General features: G+C 51.0%; 2 protein-coding genes across 3 annotated transcripts in view; one reads left to right on the top strand and one right to left on the bottom strand.

Annotated features, from left to right (window-relative positions):
• Positions 1–2,851, top strand: part of Abhd12 (abhydrolase domain containing 12, lysophospholipase) — a 60,430-nt gene extending 57,579 nt beyond the window's left edge. The window contains exons 11-13 of one of the 2 annotated variants that reach the window (XM_032904401.1): positions 66–144; positions 941–1,068; positions 2,219–2,851. In XM_032904401.1, coding sequence (XP_032760292.1) covers positions 66–144; positions 941–1,068; positions 2,219–2,258 — 247 coding nt within the window. In that variant the 3' untranslated portion in view covers positions 2,259–2,851. The remainder of the gene's footprint in view (positions 1–65; positions 145–940; positions 1,069–2,218) is intronic. The other variant, XM_032904402.1, reaches the window with a different exon arrangement.
• A 793-nt stretch (positions 2,852–3,644) lies between these two features.
• The window catches only part of Pygb (glycogen phosphorylase B), a 49,329-nt gene continuing 32,922 nt past the window's right edge, over positions 3,645–20,051 (bottom strand). Inside the window, exons 9-20 of the mRNA XM_032904400.1 lie at positions 19,599–19,691; positions 18,380–18,526; positions 17,444–17,607; positions 16,304–16,418; positions 15,305–15,406; positions 14,374–14,521; positions 11,940–11,998; positions 10,311–10,452; positions 8,033–8,240; positions 6,762–6,896; positions 5,617–5,683; positions 3,645–4,997 (exon numbers count right to left, since the gene is read on the bottom strand). Of these exons, the coding sequence (XP_032760291.1) occupies positions 4,845–4,997; positions 5,617–5,683; positions 6,762–6,896; positions 8,033–8,240; positions 10,311–10,452; positions 11,940–11,998; positions 14,374–14,521; positions 15,305–15,406; positions 16,304–16,418; positions 17,444–17,607; positions 18,380–18,526; positions 19,599–19,691 (1,533 nt within the window). The 3' untranslated portion in view covers positions 3,645–4,844. The remainder of the gene's footprint in view (positions 4,998–5,616; positions 5,684–6,761; positions 6,897–8,032; positions 8,241–10,310; positions 10,453–11,939; positions 11,999–14,373; positions 14,522–15,304; positions 15,407–16,303; positions 16,419–17,443; positions 17,608–18,379; positions 18,527–19,598; positions 19,692–20,051) is intronic.

Below are 20,051 nucleotides of genomic sequence, written 5' to 3'. Positions count from 1 at the left end.
GCCCAGGGTGATGGGTACAGGCGACCCCTGTTTGTTCTCCAGCTAACAGCTCCTTTCTCCTATAGCATGAAGCACATCTCCTGTCCTCTGCTCATCTTGCACGCTGAGGATGACCCAGTTGTGCCCTTTCATCTTGGCAGGAAGGTAGGTGTTGTGTGACTTTGCCCAGTAGCTGCCATTGGCCCTCAGTATGGATCAGGTTAGGCAGGCAAGGGAGGGAAGCAGGCCCTGCCCACTGTGTCATACATGAGTCTGCATCTTTCCAGGTGCTTGATGGCCTATGGGTCTGACGTCAGGGTCAAGAGCAGACCGCTGTTCTGTCTACCAGAACCCATGACAAACAAGCATTAGAACCCAGGCTGACATAGGATTGAGGGGACACCTGGCTCAGCTGGCAGAACTGATATGAAGACATCTAGGCTGTATTCTTTCCTTTGGGATAAACTGCAGGGACCTTGCACTTGCTTCTACTAAATCTGCTTTGACTTTGCTGCCGGGAAGCTGGCTTAGATTTGTGGGGGCTGGGGGAGATGTGTATACAGAACACCATATTGGACACAGGAGAGCCCAGAGGAGTGCTCGTCGTGCCCCATCAGCAGACTTGGCACAGGACTCACTTTGGGCAGCCATCCAACAGAGTGAACTGCCCAGCAGTGCACCATGGTGCATGGAACTGAGCTGCAACCACATTGTCTCTGCCATTGGAGCTGAGCTACCCCTCATCTATTCCTCAGAGGAAGGGCACTGGAAGTGGTCATGCCTAGCATTTGGCCTCTGTTAGCCCAGACTCTGGCTTCTTGGGCCCTGGCTGTGTAGACTGTAATGACAAGCAGTGTCCATGGGCACTTGGGCTGTTCTCTAGAGGAAGTTCTTTATTGAAGGAGAGGTCATGGTGGTTCTCTGTTGGGCTCTAGGCTGACTCATCTCTCCCCCTCATCAGCTATACAACATTGCTGCGCCATCCCGAAGTTTCCGAGACTTCAAAGTCCAGTTCATCCCCTTTCACTCAGACCTTGGCTACAGACATAAGTACATCTACAAGAGCCCAGAGCTTCCACGGATACTGAGGTGAGACGTTCTCTTCTAACACGTGAGCCTCTCTGCACATGGTGCCCCCAACTAGCTGTGCAGCAGACGACAGCCACTGAAGCCCCTTGCCGGGGTGCTGCAGGGTCACAGTGACCCAAGGCCTTCCTTCAACACCACATAGGAGATACAAAACTTGTTTTCCTGTCTTCTGGATACTGTGTGATCATAGTATGATATATGATCCTCCTGTACACATTGTACAAACACATATGAAAACACATGGAGGGTACATAACTGTGTACACACACCATCCTTAGTCACAGGCTGCCATGCGTGTATGGTGTGCGAACATCCTGAGGGCCACTCTGTACATGTGCACCGTTGTCAGTACGTGGAGGGCTTCCTATATACAGGAGTACAGAATACAACTTTCTAAAGGGAGGCCATGTTTCTGGCCACTCTGCACACTAGTCAGACTCTTGGGCAAAATGCAGGCTGCAGCCCAGAACTGAAGTATGAGTGTGGAGTAACAAGGAGCAGTTTCTGACTGGCCGGCCTCCCATGCATGCTTATCCTCCATGCTTCTGCATAGATTTCCCCATATCCTAGGTTTCCCTAGCTCCTTGTCAGATGACCCAGGCTTCACTCACCAGCACTCAGAGCAGCCCTAACCCTCCCTGTCCACCAAGGGGAGGGTACCAGGCTTGGGCTGCCGTGTAGCACATGAACCCAGAGCACTGGGCTACTTGGAACCCTGTGCTGCTAGAGCCGTAGCTCCACTGTTAGTGCTGGAGGCTTGAGCAGTGGGCTAAGGGCCAGGCACTTCCAACCTCTGACTAAAACTGTTGCATAAATTACCTCCCAAAGAGCAATACCCTGTGTAGTCCAGACTCCAGCTCCTTTGAGAACTCCAGTAGCAAAGTTACGTTATCGTAAAGGCTGCCATTTAGGGCAGGGAGCCGAAGAAGTTGTGTTTGGAATTGACATCTTTCCCCTCCCAGTATAAAAGGGAATATGGCAGAAAACTCAATTGCACATGGAGCCCCAATGCCCAACTTTGCCTGGGATTTGACCTGGGAGCCAGTGTTCTTCCTGCCTCCTCTGAGGGCTTTCCTTTGCCAGCCGCCTGTGGGGAGTGTGGTCTTAGGTCCCAGCACAGTATGACTCATCTTATCCGTCTCTGCTCTAGGGAATTCCTAGGGAAGTCGGAACCAGAGCGCCAGCACTGAGCCTGGCCCGTGAAGGAGCATGGAGACCCACCTTCCTTCCCTTCTCCCTGAACAGCAGTCTGGCACCCAGAAGCTCAGAGTGCCACCACCTGTGGTGCTCAGGAGCCCAGCGCATACCTAGACAGAGGACTCAGACACAGCGGGCAGAGGCTCCACAGACGGATCTATGAGGAAAATACGGTGGCAGGCAGGCAGGCAGGCGGCCCCCTGACCCTCTGGTGGCCGCTGTATCTGAGCCCTCTTGGGAAGGCTTATAGACAACAGGTGGAGCACATACGCTGGGCACAGGGAGCCTGGGAAGGGCTCAGGAGCTCAGGACCACTCCAGGCTCTCTAGCACCACTGCTTAAAATACAGGAAAAAGGTTCTTTCTGCCCTTCCTGGCGTACACAGAACAGATTCCAAGTGGTTCAATTTGTCCCCTACAGCTCATGTACCTGCTTGCCTTCCTCAGCTGTCCCTGCCTCTCCTGGCATCTGTACACCCACAGTGAGGGACACCTGGACTTGCACTTCCATTCTGCCCACCTGTCTGTCACCTAACCTGGCCGTAGACTGAGCATTTATTTAAGAATAAAATCTCGGTGGTGGTCTATTTGCTTTTTTCTACAAAGCAGGAATCAGAGTTCCCTCTGCTGCCCCAGACACAGTTCCCACAGGGCATACAAAGGAGGAGAGCTGCATAATCAGGACTTGGAAACGTGCCAGACACATTTCACCAGTTTGTCTTGATCTAAGTGTGTTTGGCCTTTTGTCAAAGAAGCCTGACCTAAAGCTACACACACACCTACAGACTAAGCAGAGCTGAGAAGTGTCGGAGCACCAGGCTTAGCAGGAATTGACATGAGGAGTAGTCACAGGCTATGGTCCTATTCATATAGGATACAATATCTGCACTCCCTGCATCCCCTACATGTGAAGGTACAAGGCCACTGAGGCCCTTTCCCCCAGGTCAAAGCTGTAGAACTTCACATCTTAAGGTAACTATGCTGAGAGACCTTGGCAATCTAGCTGTCTGTTCCTCCAAGGTCAGAGGCCCAGCATAATAGTTGGAGGACATGTGCTTGGACCTTATACTCACTCATGCCAAAGAATCAGAGCTCCCTAAGTGATTCTCAAGACAATGGAAACAAATCTTACCTGTATTACTCCAGGACCAGGGACTTAGCTTTACTAAACCCAGCTTGTGTTACCCACCTACCATTCACTATCAAGAGGGCATGGGCATCAGAGAACTCTTGTATAAACTGGTCTATGCCAGCAACTTGGGCCTGGTCACAGAGGGACAACTGTGGCCTATTGTCCATGGTGCTTACCCAGGCTTATATCCTCTAGCCTCCCGTGGGAGTCACCTGACACTGTGTTGTGACAGAAATGCAGATACCACATTGGCCAACCATGGGCATAGAAGTTTAATCCATTTCTCTTACAAGGAGGTAACAGTAAATAGTAGAGGGGTGATCTCATGCACAGGGCAGCAGATGACCAGCCCCAGAACCTGTCCACCCACCCCCAAAAGCTACCACAGTGGTTCCGGTGAATTGAGTGCTGAAAACAGACACTTCCCAGTAAACACTGCCAGGGTTGAGGAAAGTGAGGCGTTTTCCTGCCCATCCCGAACCAGATACAGCAACGCAAGGTGGTGAATCTCTGGAAGGAGTTTTATGTAGTTCTCGGACAACCTACTCTGCCCTCAGGGAGGAGCATGGCTCCTGTAGTGGGTGGGCTTAACCGCTCTTCCTCACTGTGCTGCCGTAGCAGAGTGGGAACCAGGCCCTACTGCAGGACTAGCAGCTGAGTCAGCCAGGCAGAAATATCCAGACTGACCAAGTACAAGGTTTACTTGCAAAAAAGGAAGGCTTTAGCTAGTTTCAATTCCTCATGAAGTGTTATTTCCTGTTGAAAAAGCAAAGGACTAAGCCAACTGTCTTTAAAATTGCCAGTCCTTAACCAAGGCCTCAAATATGGGATAAAGGTCTCTCTTTAGTCTCCTCTTCAGGGTTCTGGGTTCTACACGACACCCACAAGGTTCTACAGATGGCTACAGAGGCATGGCCCCATATGGATCAACCACCCAGATACTCAATTCAGCCAAGGGCAAAGGACAAACTGTGAGCATGAAACCTGAAGAAAAGGCTCTACCCAGCAGGCCAACAAGACCACACACTGGGGTTGGCTCTAACCTACAGCTAGTGACCCGGGTATTAGCAGAACACATAGGAATACTGGCTCCATCACAGATCCCTATTCAGACCCCCAAAACTAAAGGCTTAAGTTCACTCAGCTATGTGGAGGATTCTGGGGGCTCAGCTTCACCCTCTCCCTCCTCATCCTCTGGGGATGATGATGGGTTGAAGCTGTGGGGACCATCTTTGCCCATCTGTGCTATGAACTCTGCAAGAGTTCTTCTGTAAGAAACCAAGAGGATGCCACATACTTCTTCCTTATCCAGGTCCTCAAAACCATTCCCATGGTCCTTCCCGGAAACATAGCACTTGGGATAGCTGGGACCAGCAGCTGCTTGCAGTGCCTGAAGACTGGCATGGGCACAGTCAGCCACACAAGCCACTGGTCTCAGTGTGGAAGAATTAGTCTTTGGGGAGATTAGGGGGTGGGATCTGCAGGTCAGAGGGCTCTACACCCCAGATCTCCCGGGCGTACTCAGTGATGGTCCGGTCACTGGAGAATTTGCCAGAGCAGGCTATATTTCTGATCACCTTTTTAGTCCAATCCTTGGGATTCTGTGAGGGGAAGAAGAGACTGGTTAATACTTGGCAGAGCTAAGGGATCCTAAAAGCCCAAGCTTCCAGAGCATGATGATGATGACAGAAAAGCTTTGAACCTTGGGGAAACCTACTGTAGAAGGGACTGCAACCCTGGGCTCATCAAAAAGCCCTCACTTGGCCAGAAGACTGATACCAGATTAAGGGACCAATTGCTTAAGACAGGATCACTGTTCTGTCCTCAAAAAACTCCTAAGGCATGGCTCATATCATTAAACTAAGAGCACAAACTGGTAAGCAACTGTCACAGGCAGTCTTAAAGTGACGAATAAGACTTCAGCTTTATTATAGCTTCTTCTAGAACTTTGAAACTGTACCTAGACCGTAGGCCCCAGACTTGAGTGGAAGGAACCTTCTAGTAAGGTCTCGACTCTTGTGGGCCAGACAAGATATTTTCAAGTTCCTTATTCTATTCTCAGCTATCCAGAGAGGTTTTCCTCATGACACCTAATGCCAGGAGAACTCACCTAAAGGCAGGCTGGCTAACAGAGCAGCCCACCGCTCTGGTTGAGAAGTGGTCTAACCCAAACAGATCCACTCAGACCTACCCAACCATATCTAGGCCCACAGGCCTTACCCGGTATAGATGGTCCACCTGGGCCTGGCATTGGATGTAGGCTTCATAGTCTGCAAATACCTTGAATCTGAAAGGAATCGGAGGCTGGGTCAGGGAAGGATGTGCAGTGGGCGAAGAACCCAGCCTAGAATATCAATCTTCTGGTATTTCCCAGAGAACAGTTTCCTGGCCAGACCAGGAGTGGCTGGCCCAGGCCAACCACCCTCATATCCTTCCAGCTCTGTTGGGGGCCAGCGTGGAGACTATTCTGCCTATGTGTGCTAGGCTGTACTAGGTCCTAGGCTGTACTAGGTCCACAGGCGACTCTGGGAGTCCTTATGTTCTGGGGATGCTTTTTAGAAAGTCTGGCTTTATCCTATTTCTTTTAAGGAAATTATATCATTTCCAAAACTTGTGTTAGAACTGCACATCCCCAGAGGCAATTGCAAGCCCACAGTGCATTTTATTTTACTATCTAGTCAGAGGCATGATTCACTATTTAAAAAGTCCCTCCATTATAGGCCCCAACAGGGTCCCACTCTGCTGTACATCTAGTCTGACTGAAGCCAGTGGGCAGTACAGTCTTCAAAGAACCTTAAAGACAAGTTAACCAGAGCAACCAAAAGTGGACAGGTTAACACCACCCGAGACACCAGTGTCTTTGTAGACCCACCATGTACCTAGGCTGGTTATAATCATACCATATTTAATGATATGCCTCAACAAATACTGACTATAAGTTTGCAATGAGGCAAACGGATTGCATTTTGACCAGGGAGTGTCCCTTGTGGACTAACACTTGTCATGGGTACACACCCTTTCTGCCATCACAGAGCACACTCCTGAACACCCTCTGCTGGTCTGCAGCAGCCCAGGGACAGAGCTCCCCTTTGTTCACACTTACGAAGTCTGGGTATTGGGTGGTGCTACTAGCCACCTCCCATGGTCCAGAGTTCCTGAGGCATTACTAGAATCACTGCAAACGTGGCTTTGGTTTGGCTGTAAGTCTGGCTGTGGTAAGGTCTGGACTGAGCTGGACAGGAGATTGTAAAAACACAGATCTTATCCTAATAACATGGAGTGTTCAGCCCACCAGGTGAATCCAGCTGTCTCAAGAGTGGGGATTGCCCAACTTGGAAAGCCAAGGACTAGAGATGGGGTCTTACCTGTCATGGTACATCAGCATGTTAACCACATCCTTGAAGCAGTCTGGATCTTTGGGAGAAAAGAAGCCACTGCTGATCTGATCCACAGCCTGCCTCAGCTCAGGCAGGCGCTCGTAGAATTCTCTGGCATTGTACCTAGGGGACATGAGCTCACTTACCACCGGGCACCCCAGACAGGCAGCCTCAAAGACAGGTGGTAGGAAGTTATGCTCGACATAGCCTCTACTCTGTGGCAACCCCTCCTGGTGGCGGAGCGCATCAGCTACTGACCACATGTGGCTTCTAGGCCCTGGAGAGGCAGCTGGTTACATAAAAACCAATCCCTGCTTCCTTTACTATTTGGAGAAATGTTACTGAGATATTACACAAAAGGCTCCCTTCATCTTTCTGCTAGAGAAAGCAAAGTCCACCATCATAAAATCCTGGCCAGAGCTCTGGAAAAAGAACAGAAGCCAAAGGAGTACACTCTGAGAGACATGATGCCTGAGAGGGTCACTAGTGGGACCCTAGAATGACGGAATAAAGCCTGACAGGTTGACATAAAGCTAGCTGTGACTTACAGAGAAGTCTGAGAGGAATGAGGGACATTCAGGTCCCAGGACACAAAGCTGAGAGAGAAACTGAGACACCACCCTACACAGACACATGAGCTCTTGGGTGGCAAGGACAGTTTGATCTCACTTTTGCCTAAGGTCTCACTGAACACCCCTCCCCTGCCCCAACCGGGAGTTCTGCAAAGCAATTAGATTGCACTGTCTTTAAATCCACAGGCCAGGATTCCTCATCAGTGTCCCGGTAAGGAAAAGCAGCTGTTTTCCGATGAGAAATGGGGGCACATGACCACCGCAGCCACCAAGGGCAGGAAAGGCCAGTACAGCATGGACTTTAAGAACAATGTCACTGGGAGACTGCATACCCTCAGTAAGCTGTAAACAGTGGGAAGCAGGGCGAGTGGGAGACAGCAGCTCTCTGTACTGTGGAGATTTTCTGCATTCCAGAATGGAAAGGTCTATGGATTGTGTCTGCTTTGGCCCTGAGTGGTAATGTCCCTGTAGGAAGAGGCCTATACCAGGGCCTCAGTTAACGGGACGAGTGCTTGTCACAGGACGTGCAGGAGCGGCCAGACTCCTTGGGAACCTCGTGTTTCTTACTAATTAATGGACTCAATGGGCACTCAGTCCCTGACCCATGCCAGCTTCAGCTTCCTACCAGCCAGCTTTACAGCCCCCAGTGCTGTCACAAACCCCAACAGCAAAGGAAGGGACACATACCCTTTCTGGTCCAAGGCTTCAACATCTTCCACCCGCATACCAAAGATGAAGAGGTTCTCCTCCCCGGCCTCCTCGGCCATCTCCACGTTGGCACCATCCATGGTGCCGATGGTGAGAGCTCCGTTGAGCATGAACTTCATGTTGCCGGTGCCCGAGGCCTCAGTGCCCGCAGTGGAGATCTGCTGTGACAGGTCGGCGGCCGGGATCACTGCAGGGAGGTAGGGACGGAGAGAGAAACACGGGGTGGCAGCTTAGCCTAAGGCCTGCTTCCTAGGATAGGAACCACAGTCCTGAAGCCATTGAGCTCACTGCCAAACAAGCAAGGAGACTGACCACAGAGTAGCCCCCTGAATCTTCAAGACTCTTCTGGACCATGTTAGCGAAGGCAGAGGGATTAAATGGATACTCATGGGGAATCCTCAGAGTAGCACAAGATTTTTGTTCTGGAACTTTACTGTCAATTTTTAAAAATTGTATATCGGTGTTTTCCTGCATGTATCTGTGTGTGTCTAGTACCCAAAGAATTCTGAAGAGGGCTTTGGGTCCCTAAAACTAGAGTTACAGGTGGTTGTGAGCCACCACGTGGATACTGGGAACCAAACTTAGTTCCTTTGGAAGAGCAGCCAGGGGTCTTAACCACTGAGCCATCTCAATAACCTGTTCCGGGAACCATGGCAGTCAAGTACAGTGAGAGGACTGGCTCCTGGTTTACTGTCATTGCGGATACGTCTTCTTCTTGACACTGGTATCTTACTCAGTTATAACACACTCCTGATCATCCTGAGAAGGACTTAGATCCTGCAGAGCCAGATGACATGGAAGGCTGAGTCCATGTTTCCGGTTTACAGTGTGGGAATTAATGTGCACAGGGGCACATGCAGGCAGTCAAGGACCACGCGACCTCTTCCACACTCAGGCTCTTTGTTCCTATGAGACAGGAGGCTGAAAGTGACATATCCTTGGGGGTGGATCACTCACTGTTCCCAGTCCTATCTGGGCTGGACATGTCACCTCAGCCTCTACAGCTAAAGCTGCTGATGCTACCTCCACAAACCTGACAGCAGTCACTCAGTGCAGCCAGGACCAGAACCTCAAAGGCAGGAAAGGCCAAAGGTCAGGATACAGAGACCTAAAACGGCATCTACAGCCCCCAAGCCCCACGGTCCAGCTCATGACAGTTGTATGTCTCCTAGCAAGACCAAGGAGCCAGAGAGGAAGTGAGGCAAACCCTGTCAGGAGCCAGATAATCTCAAAAATAATGGTGAGCGGAGCTCCAGGTAGAGAAAGGGCATAAGATGCTTTGGGGATGAGTCCCACCAGGGTCCCAGCCAACACCTGGATGAGGCCCAGTTCCTCAAGCCCACCAAGAGACCTCAAGCATCAAGTGTACCCAGCAGAGGGAGGAGTAACATGAGCGTGATAGCAACAGCTAGACCAAGGGCCAGAGCACAGGGTAGTGCAAGCTCAGGGAAATGAGCAGACCAGGCTCCAGAGCTGACTACTGCAGTCTGGAGAGGAGCGCTATGTAGCTGGACATGTGGGTGTGTGACCTCAGTGGAGGAAAGGGAAAGGGGACGTGTAGGCTTAGAGTCTTTGTCATCCATCTGGTTAAGAAATATATTCCCTGGGCTGGAGAGATGGCTCAGTGGTTAGGAGCACTGACTGCTCTTCCAGAGGTCCTGAGTTCAATTCCCAGCAACCACATGGTGGCTCACAACCATCTGTAAAGAGATCCGATGCGCCCTCTTCTGGTGTATCTGAAGACAGCTACAGTGTACTTATATATAATAAATGAATAAATAAATCTTTAAAAAAAAAAAGACCTATGGAGGTCAAAGAACACCCTCATATCCTAGGAGAGGTCCCCAGTAACAGTCTAAGTAGAACAGCCCCAGACCAAGCTCTCCAAACAAGCTTTGAGGTGGCCTCAGAAAAGAGTGACAGTAGTGAGCACAAGGTTCAAGGAAGGTTCTGGGAGGTCAGAGTAGACCCATTCTGCTACAATGAGAGCCCCAATGGCAGCAGGCAAAGCTGAGGGTGGGAGGACGAACAGTGAAATCCAGGCAGGCACGAGGAGGTCCAGAGGGCAAGAATGGCAGTGGCTCTGCCCGTGGAATGCAAAGGATCTCAGACACACACACTCGTGACACACAGTGCTCCCCCGGCCAGACCTTGGTGTCTTAGGCAGAAGTTGACTGAAGTGGAGAACAGGCCTGATCAGCACTGCCAACCTCCTACCCAGCCCCAAGAAGAACCCAGTCAAGGAGTCTGAGGCTACCTTTCTCAGCTAAAGACACACGGTAGTTCTCCAGGAAGATCACTCTGAGCCTGTCGCCCACAACTGGATCATGATTGACAACATCTCCAATGGATGTGACCAGCTTGATGATCATCTTAGCCATGTGGTAACCAGGAGCTGCCTGGAAAGAGAAAGTTAGGGGAACGTAACATCAACACCCAGGTTCAGGTTCCAAGAAGCGGCCACGGAGCACTCAGTGGTACTGCTGGCTCCTGGGCATGTGAGACAGGGAGCTGTGAGTCATGGAGACCCGTGCTAGGCTGGCCAGTAGACTGCAGACCATGGAGGTCACACTGGCAGTGACCCCGCTAGTGTTGGGGAAATGCAAGAGCCTAGATTAGCTTAACTTCTGACTCCAAATGTCACCTCACTTGTGGGATTTACCAGCCTTGAATTTAGTGTTTTGATTCTAGTCAGTGTTTTAGAAACTACAAGATGTAGCCCGGTGTAGTGGTGCACACTGTTAATCTCAGCACTCAGGAGGCAAAGGCAGGTAGGTTTTGGTGAGTTTGAGGCCAGCCTGGTTTACAGAGTGAGCTCCAGGACAGCCAGGGCTACATAGTGAGAGCCTGTCTCGAAAGACGAAACGACGACAAAAAAGAAACTACAAGAAAAAAGAAGTGAAGACTTCTGGAGCTATTAATTTACAGAAACTACAAAACAAGGAGATATATTAAAATGTACATGTTGGGGGTTGGGGATTTAGCTCAGTGGTAGAGCGCTTGCCTAGCAAGCGCAAGGCCCTGGGTTCGGTCCCCAGCTCCGAAAAAAAGAAAAAGAAAAAAAAATGTACATGTTGTATTATCTGGACTCCACTCTGAAGTGGTTGAGCAGGACAGTCGGCAGTCCTTCCTACTTTCCTTGAAGTTAATACTTTGTTTTAATACTTTAAAACCCTCTTAAAAGTCCATATTGCTTTGGACTGTATCTACTAAAATACTAACAAAATAGTATGACATCCAAATTTGCTTCCAAAACACCAGATGATGGGTGTAGGCAGAGAACAAACGAGGTGAGGCAAGCGGGTGCTGAGCCTGACCCTCCGGGCCCTATCATCTGAGGAGAGATGGTCTTGCGGTCATGGCAGCACCTGTGTCTGCTTCACTCCAGCTGTGGAAGGCCAGGAACAGCAAGCAAGGCCATCTGTGGGCAGGCATGGGGGTGCCCCAGGGCAGGCTCTCAAATAAACTACAGCCCAACAGCTCATAACCTCTGACACGACCCGGCCACCACCACTTGAGTACAAGGAAACGCCAAGCATGTCTGCCACCTCTGGAATGTATCCAGTGAACAAAAGCAGCTCTAACCAGGTTACACCTAGTGTGGTCTCACATGCGGCAGATGAAATAGTCATAGCCATGCCTCTAGCCACAACTGTCCTGTGAAATCCTGGAGGCAGAGAAAGGATGTGGCAAGAGTGGGGTCAGGGGTGGGTGGTGTACGCCATAAAGCCACTGGAATCCAACCCTAGGTAAAAGGTTCCTTGCCCCAGCCCAGCTCCTCGGGGCCAGGTATGGCTGCCATGTGTATACTGGCACCTAATTTCTAAGTAGGCAGGCTGTCTAGTGACAGGACAGGTGCCAAGGAAGGAGAAGGAAGTTACCTCACCTTGCCTCCAATCATAACAGTCCTGGGCACAAAGGTCTTGGTTGGATCCTTCTTTATTCCTGGAGGGCAAACATAAGAGGAATCTTTACCAGATGGTCCCTGCTGGGCTCCCCAGGGTACTGGTGACCCAGTGTTAGGCACATTCATCAGGCTGTATGTTTTGGCCTAGGACACAGAATTGTGGCCATCATATGCTATAGGAGTCTAGAGGAACAGGGCCTCCCCTAGGTTTGCACTTGCACATCGAACTGGTGGAGGAGGCTATCCAAGGCCACATGACAAATTATGCAGTGTCCTGACCTTGGGGAAAGCCACCCATATGGTTCCAAAAAATGCCAACCTAGGAGCTGTTTGCCTGTGCTCATGAGGAGTCAAAGGCCTGTATGTGACAAGCACTGTGAACTCAAAACATTTTTCTCTTTTTGCTGCCATCATCACCATCATCATCATCATCACCATCACCACCACCATCATCATCATCATCATCATCATTGTTAATTTTTGTGTGTGATATGTGTGAGTACGGGTATGCAGGTGCCACCATCTATATATGGAGGAGGGTGGTCCTCTTCTTCAACTAGAGATAGAATCGGGCTGTCAGGCATCCACAGAAATGCTTTCCTTGCTAGGTCCCCTCACCCGTCCTTAAAAGACATTTTAGACCCACTGTTTTGATGATCCTTAGAAATGAGAAGGTGACCTCAGGAGAGTGGTCTGGCACCATCAATCCTTGAAGCGTAGAAGTCTCCTGCTGCCTGTGTTGGGCATGTGTGTACTATCACTTGGAAATACCCACAAGGCTCTCGTTCAAGGCCTAGCCGTCAGCATCCATGAGGAAGTGGAGAGCCTAGTGGTCTCATGGTAGGAAGTTAGATCCCAAGAGGTCTGTATGCCCTTGAAGGGACACTGAGAGAGGCCTTCTCTCTCCCTGTCTCCTAGCTGCCAGGAAAGGAACAGGCCTCTTTGGTCCATGTGTTCCCACTGTGAGACACTACATCACAACTGGGCCAAGTGACCAAGCCTCAGAGCTCTGACACCTTAAAGGCTGGTGCTCAAGTAGTCTGTCGCTTCCTCTGGTGACTTCCCAGGAGAGAAGCTGGCAGCTGGCGTTTCCCTGCAGAGACCTGGTCAGAGAACTGAGCCACGGTGGCCAGCTCATACTCATCCTTTTCACACATTTCAATTAGGAGTGACATCTGTAACCGTCATCCTCACAGAGCAATTCAGGAGCCATTCAGCAGCCAGAGCTGAGGGGTGAGATCACCTTCAGTTCTGTGGGAACTTCTGGAAATCAGGCAGAGTAACACGAAGAAAGGGGACAGTAAAAAGGAGGCCAGGCAGGGTGGCCATACCTGTAGGCCAGTGATTTGGAAGGCTAACAAAGGATTTTTTTTTTCCCCTGTTTTTTTTTTTTTTTAAGCCCAGGAGTTCAGAACCCGCCTGGTAATGACATAGCAAGACTCTTTATTTTGGTAAGAAAACAAAACAAAACAAAACCCAAACAAACAAACAAAAGCCAGCACAAACGACACCAGGCAAACTTCAGTAACTCTTATCAACGATATCAGGTGGTGGAGGACTCCAGGGTCTCAGGAATCTCACAGGCTCTGCTCAGGATGGGCAGACCTTGGCAGACTACCCACAAGGCTAAGGGCCATGTGCTGAGGAAATGTGGCTCTGACCTGGGAGGTGAGCTCGAAAACTGTCCTGGCACAAGCATCCTCCTGGGCATCCAGCTCATCCTGAGCTCCAGAAAGAGTAGCATGCAGGGTCAAGCACCAAGACACCACAAAGAATCCATATCATCAAGAAAACCAGAGAGAAGGCTGGAGGGATAGATAGCCCAGTGGGTTACAGGCTACTCTTACAGAAGACCTGGCTTTGGTTCTGAGCACCCACATGGCGGGTCTAATAAATACAATCTTTCTAAACACAGCAAAATCATTATAGCAATAACAAGCTTAAAAACAAACAAACAAACAAACAAACAAACAAACAAACAAACACACACTAATAAGAGCATAAGACCTCGTCTGGGAACTCACAGAATCCTACTCTACCCTGAAGCTCAAGAGACTGCTCTTGGCCTCTGCAAATAACCCAAAGGCCCTGTGTTCCAGGATTGTAGATTCTCCAACTTTAGGCTCCAATAATAACTCAGAAAATCCAGCTGTGGCTCAAAAGAACTTAACATAGTACATACATACATACATACATACATACATACATACATGCATGCACGCACGGGCACACACGCACGCGCACGCGCGCGCGCGCGCGCGCGCACGCACACACACACACACACACACACACACACACACACACACACACACACACACACACGTATGTGAAAGGCAGGGGTTGAGGACTGAGTCCTGGGCCACCCGGGGCTCTGGAGGAAGGTGGAGGTTGTGCACTGGGGGCCGGAACTCACGGTTGTACAGGGTGATGATGTGTAAGCAGTTGAGCAGCTGCCGCTTGTACTCGTGGATCCTCTTGACGTGCACGTCAAACATGGACGCAGGGTTGATCTTCACCTTGTAGTCCTTCTCTAGCTGGGCGGAGAACTTCAGCTTGTTTTCCTGGGAAACAGGAGATGGTGGCTATACCGACACAGGGGCCCTGCAAGCTCGCCCAGGCCTGCCAGCATTCCCACTTTCCACCTGACCCAAGACTCTCGTCTCTTCAGGGTCAGCATGGACAACACTGGGGGCTTGGAGAGCAGAGCTGGGAACACAGACGGCATTAGGAGAGAGTGGGGAGCAGGGAAATGTGGAGTACAATGAAAAGGGGGGGTCCTGGCTGTACAAATAAATGAAAAACCAGGCCCGAGTGCAAACTTGGAGCTATGCAGAGCCAGGGGAGCAAAACCAAAGGGAGCCACAGATACGACCTGCAGGCACAAAAAGCAAGCGGGGTCGGTGGGAGTGAGGCAAAGTGGATGAGAAGTTGGAGAGATTATAGTAGAATACTGGGTTTGGGAAACTACACTGCATTGGGTACTCAAGATATAGCTTCCTGCTGACCCAAATGCTGAGGCCAACATCCCTGTCATATGCTACCATGGAGGGACATTTCTAGGTTTTGTTTATTGGAGGGGCCAGTGACCTGGCCAGGGTCTGTAGAGGCCACAACACCTCAGCTCTCCCAGGTGAAAAGATAAAGTCGCTCACCCCCTAAAGACTTCCCCACTGCTGATGGGGAAGCAGAGTGAGCCAAAGGCTCTCTTGGCAAAGCTGCATTTACCCACTTGTTCCATGACCCCAACGATACATGGGTCCTCTCCAGAAAGCTGACAGAGGTCCTGACCCTTGTCTCCTGGGTGCCTACCCAAGATCCAGATGCTAAGACCAAGGGAAGCCTACCTGCTTGACCTTGGCTACATCCCTGATGAAGGCCTCATCATCAACCAGTGACAGCAGCTTCTTCAGTTGGCTCAGATCAGTCAGGAAACCTTCCCCGATTCTCTGGGTTAAGAGGACACATGTCTTCTGTTCACCATGCCTCAGCCATCACAAAGCTTGTCCCTCTATCTGTCACCCTTCACCCTACTTTCCTTGGGATCTTCCTGCCCATGGGCCCTCCTATTCCTTCCTCTCAGACCCAGTCATATAGCCATTAAGACACAACAAACTCACAAGCCTTGTCAGTATCTCCTGCTTGAAACATCCTATCACGGGTGATGCCTTGGACCAGCACAACAGTTCTTCCTCCCAACCTCATTACCATAGCAACAATCATTTCCAAAGCATCCCATTAAAGGCCTTTCTGCTATCTGCTTCCCACAAGGGGTCCCCTTGCCTCCTCCCATGAAATATCTGATACTGTATAGACATTGCACAGGCTTCCAGATCCCTTGGGGGCATGGGTCCTGCAGCAGAGACCCATGGGTCTGTCCCCAGAGAAGCTGATTCAAGCTTCCCTGACTTTTCCCAGAGCCTCCTCCCCAATGAAGTTCCAGGTGGACTGCATTCCCCAGCCTCAGGGGTGCCCTTCAAGGGAGGCCTTAAGCATATCCAAGGCCAACCCTGCAATCCTGGCTCCAGCACAGGGTCTGACATGAAAGCACGTGACCAGGGACATGAGATGCTTGAGCCACACCCTCATCGAGTCCTCTCAAGCTGGTGGCTGCCACTCAGCTACACCCCAGGCTTTTCTGAAGCCCAGGCTAGCTTTCGAGCTGGCACACCAGCCAGTGCTAGTCCATAATCGTGTGCTGAGAGATCTCTACTGCTCCTGTCCCAGGGCCACGGCCGGACATAAATATTCCCACTAGTTCAACAGCCACTCAGAGAAAAGCTTGAGCCTCCTGGGGTTCAACGGTGCCCACTGCTTCTGACCACAAAGCAAGGCTGGGTACTCACCTCCACAATGATTTCTGCCAGCCCCGGATTGCACAAGAGCAGCCACCGTCGGGGCGTGATACCATTGGTCTTGTTCTGGAACTTCTCTGGCTCCAGCTCATAAAAGTCCTTGAAGCTACGAACACAGAAAGCAGGGACAAATTGCTTGTCACAAATGCTGTTTTAAACCAAGCAATCCAGAAAGCATAAGACCCTTACTGAGAGACCCTGGAGCTCAGCTGCTTGATTTCCTGAAGCATGAAGGGCACGCACGTACCTGACTAGCACTGAATGCTGGAGAAGTGGCAGCAGGCAGGACGTGCCTGCCACGAGTGGCTGTGGGCCTGTGTGACTATAATGTTCTGGGTGTTGGGCCTTGACCTAGAAGGAACAGTCAAGGCCATGGGAATGGAGACTGAGCAGGCTACAGAGCTAGACCCTGGGGCTCACACCTGCCTCAGAAGTCTGGTGTGGAGAGGAATACACCAGGTGCTGAGCCAAGCCCCAGAACACAGGAGAGCTTGCACACTGCACACTGACTGGTGTGGCTAAGGAATTCTCACCCGGCGTGCCGCTTTGACTGGCAATGGTGGTGGGTACCCTGCACGCTGGTGAAAGGGTGGGAGGGAAAGCCAGGTGGTGGCACACACCTTTAATTCTCATATTCAGGAGGCAGAGGCAGGCAGATCTCTAACTTTGAGGGTAGCCAGGGCTATACAGATAAACCATGTCTCAAAAAAGGAACGGGAGAAAGAAATTCCTTAGTGGTATCATACTCCTCACTGCTGAAGGGCCCATAACACACTCAGCCCATACGGGGCACCCATAGTAGCCAATATGGGACACCCATAGTAGCCAATCTGCAGCAGATGTGCCTTGACACTTGACAAAAAAGGCAGGAGCATAAGAGGAGAAACTCTGGCAGCCAAGAGAGATGTCTATGTCACCCATCAAGTCACTTGTGAACATACTGGTGTGTGATATGGTGGGGGCTTTGGGCACCTTCATCACGCCCAAAGTGACTTATGGTACAGGGGGTATGTGCCAAACCTTGGTCATGGTGTGTGTGTGTATATATATGTGGGGGGGGGTAGATAAATCAGAGTTAGGCTGGGAATCAAAGAGGAGGCCCCCCAGACCTAGTGAAGAGCCCCCACTCACACAGACTGCTTCACGATCTCGGAGTGAATCCTTGCCACCCCGTTCACGGCGTGGGACCCAATCACACACAGGTGTGCCATGTTGATTCTCTTGCAGTCCCCTTCCTCAATCACAGACATCCTCCTCAAGCGGTCCACATCGCCGGGAAACAGGGCAGCCACGTGCTGAAGCCAAGAACACAGGGATGAACATCTCACAGCAAATGAGGGGTTCCCTAGTGCCTGGGGGACAGCCCACTATGCGTATAGGAGGGTCCACTGCTGCCAAGCTGTGACAATCGGCCCCCAACACCAGTGCCCCTGACACCAGCCCACTCGCCCCAGTGCCCTCACCCAAATCCTAGCTCAGATATATTCATGGGGGCTCTGAATCAAATATTTTACCCATATAAGGTCCTGGGACTGTTGTGTGAAAAAAGTCAGGACACCAGTGGGGTAGTGGGGTGCTATTCAGTTTATGAGAAGAGAGCTAGGCCACACAGGGCCCCTGTGGACCAGATCAGCATGAGGGGAATAGCTGTTCTCCCAAGAGGTTGAATGGCTCAGTGACAGAGCAAAGACACAGCAAACTCAATGACCGGATTCACCCCTAACACTACACACACGCAAAGGCATGGCAATTACCCAAACCAGAGCTTTCTCTGATCATGTGCCACCATCCTCTCTGCGGGTCAGAGGACAGACAGGTTCTGCTTCTGAGCTGCCTGGAGCTGTCGGGACACCTCCGGGAAAGACACTCAGATTCACAGCCTGCTCAGACTGGACTCTTAAAGAGATCTGCACGCGTGTTTCCCATGCACAGAGCAGGGGTCTCACAGGGCAACCAGCAGCTTTGCTGGGTGACACTTCAGCCCTCGCAACAGCTCTTCCGCCAGCATGATGAGGCCAGTGTGGTGGAGCTGTTACTGCCCAATCCCTACCCACAGCCCATGCTCACATCCAGGTGCCTCTGGTTGATGGCGTAGATGATTTCCAGGTGTCGCGGCAGCAGCTTCTCGAACATAGACACGGGCCAGCGCTCCAAGGCCTCAGGCAGCACAGTGTGGTTGGTGTAGGCACAGGTCTTCTTGGTGATCTCCCAGGCCTACACATTGAGAACAGACGGCACACAGACACGCTGGAGCCATGAGGCAAGGGCCACACCCAGCCCTGCCCTCTGCTCTCCAGGTATGGGATCAGGCCAGGTTAGTCACCATGCTGTAAACACACACAAATGGCCCTATTCCCTGACCCTACCCTCTAGCAATGAGTGGCCTTTTAATCCCTCCTTTGTAATCGCTCTGCTGCTGGTGGACTATCAGACAATGCAGCAGTTTCCCGAGAGTTTTCATGAAACTCCCTGACACCCACAGTGCAGAGGACACGGGTTACCATATGACCTGCCACCCCAGGGTACAGCCTCAAGGGGTGTGTATGCCATCAGGCCAGATGGGGACTCTGGTTTCTGAAGTGGAACAAGAAAACTGGCTTATGGGTTTCTGGTGATTTGGTTAAAGCCGACCAAGAAGATGCTGTACCAAAGATGAGGACCAAGGAAAATGGGAGCCTCCAGGCTGTCTTCAAATACGAACACTGTAGACATCCTGACATTTTGCTCACTATGTAGCCCAGGCTGGGTTTGAACTTGTTATTTTCCTGCTTCAACCTCCTCCTTTGTGCCACCACAGCCAAACAATAGGTTTCTGAAAGCTTAACACTTCTAGGTTGTTCTGTTTCGTTGATGTTTTGAAACAGAGCATTACTACATAGCTCTGGCTGGCCTGAAACGCTATCAGATGAGACCAGCCTCACAGTCCTAGAGACCCACCTGCCTTTGCCTCCTAAGTGCGGGGAGTAAAGGCGTGTGCCACCATGGCTAGCCAAACTTCGAGGGAGAAAACATGTACACTATCCATAGTCTCTAACCTTGTCTCTTCTGTCCCATCATCCTTGCCCTCACTGTGCCTCTATCCCATAGAGCATCCAGCTCTGACAGCCAGACACCCTCCAGGGTGGCCTCGACGCTCTCAAAGTTAATTTCCCAGACCTCCTGAGCCCTACTTCTTGGGGCCAGCTCAGCCCACCATTACTATGAGTGGCACAGCCTGAGATCTAACAGGGATGCCATCACCCGACCCTGGTTCAAGGAGGACACTGTCTTCCTTTTTCACACTCACCTTATCCCAGTCTACCTTCTCCACGTCCACCAGGATCCGCATGAGCTCGGGGATGGACAGCGCGGGATGGGTGTCATTCAGCTGGATGGCTACCTAGAGTTCATGAGGGGTGCTGTTTAGTTCTCTCACTCCTGGTACCTGAAGTGGTGAATCAGGGCGTGAAGGAGCCAGCCTAGCAGTGTACTCTGGAGGAGCCCAGAGGCCGAAGGGGTCAGGAGGAGGATGCTGGCTCTGCAGGCAGCTGTGACCTGCAGCCAGCTGTCCCCTCAAGTAGCTGCACTGTGTGGCCAGATGTGTCCCAAGAGCAGCTATGCTTTGAGATGGCACAGAAGGGGGTTCAGGATGTGGAACCCTCACAGGCTACTTTCCCTTCATTTCAGATGGGATAGGTTTGTTTAGAATTGCCACATGAGCCTGCCACATGCACCAGGACCCTTTCCCAGTGACCTCCCC

The sequence above is a fragment of the Rattus rattus genome, chromosome 5, assembly GCF_011064425.1.
Source record: "Rattus rattus isolate New Zealand chromosome 5, Rrattus_CSIRO_v1, whole genome shotgun sequence".
Lineage (NCBI taxonomy): Eukaryota > Metazoa > Chordata > Mammalia > Rodentia > Muridae > Rattus > Rattus rattus.
Note: the sequence above shows the minus strand (reverse complement) of the source record. Positions and strands in the feature narration are given on the sequence as shown.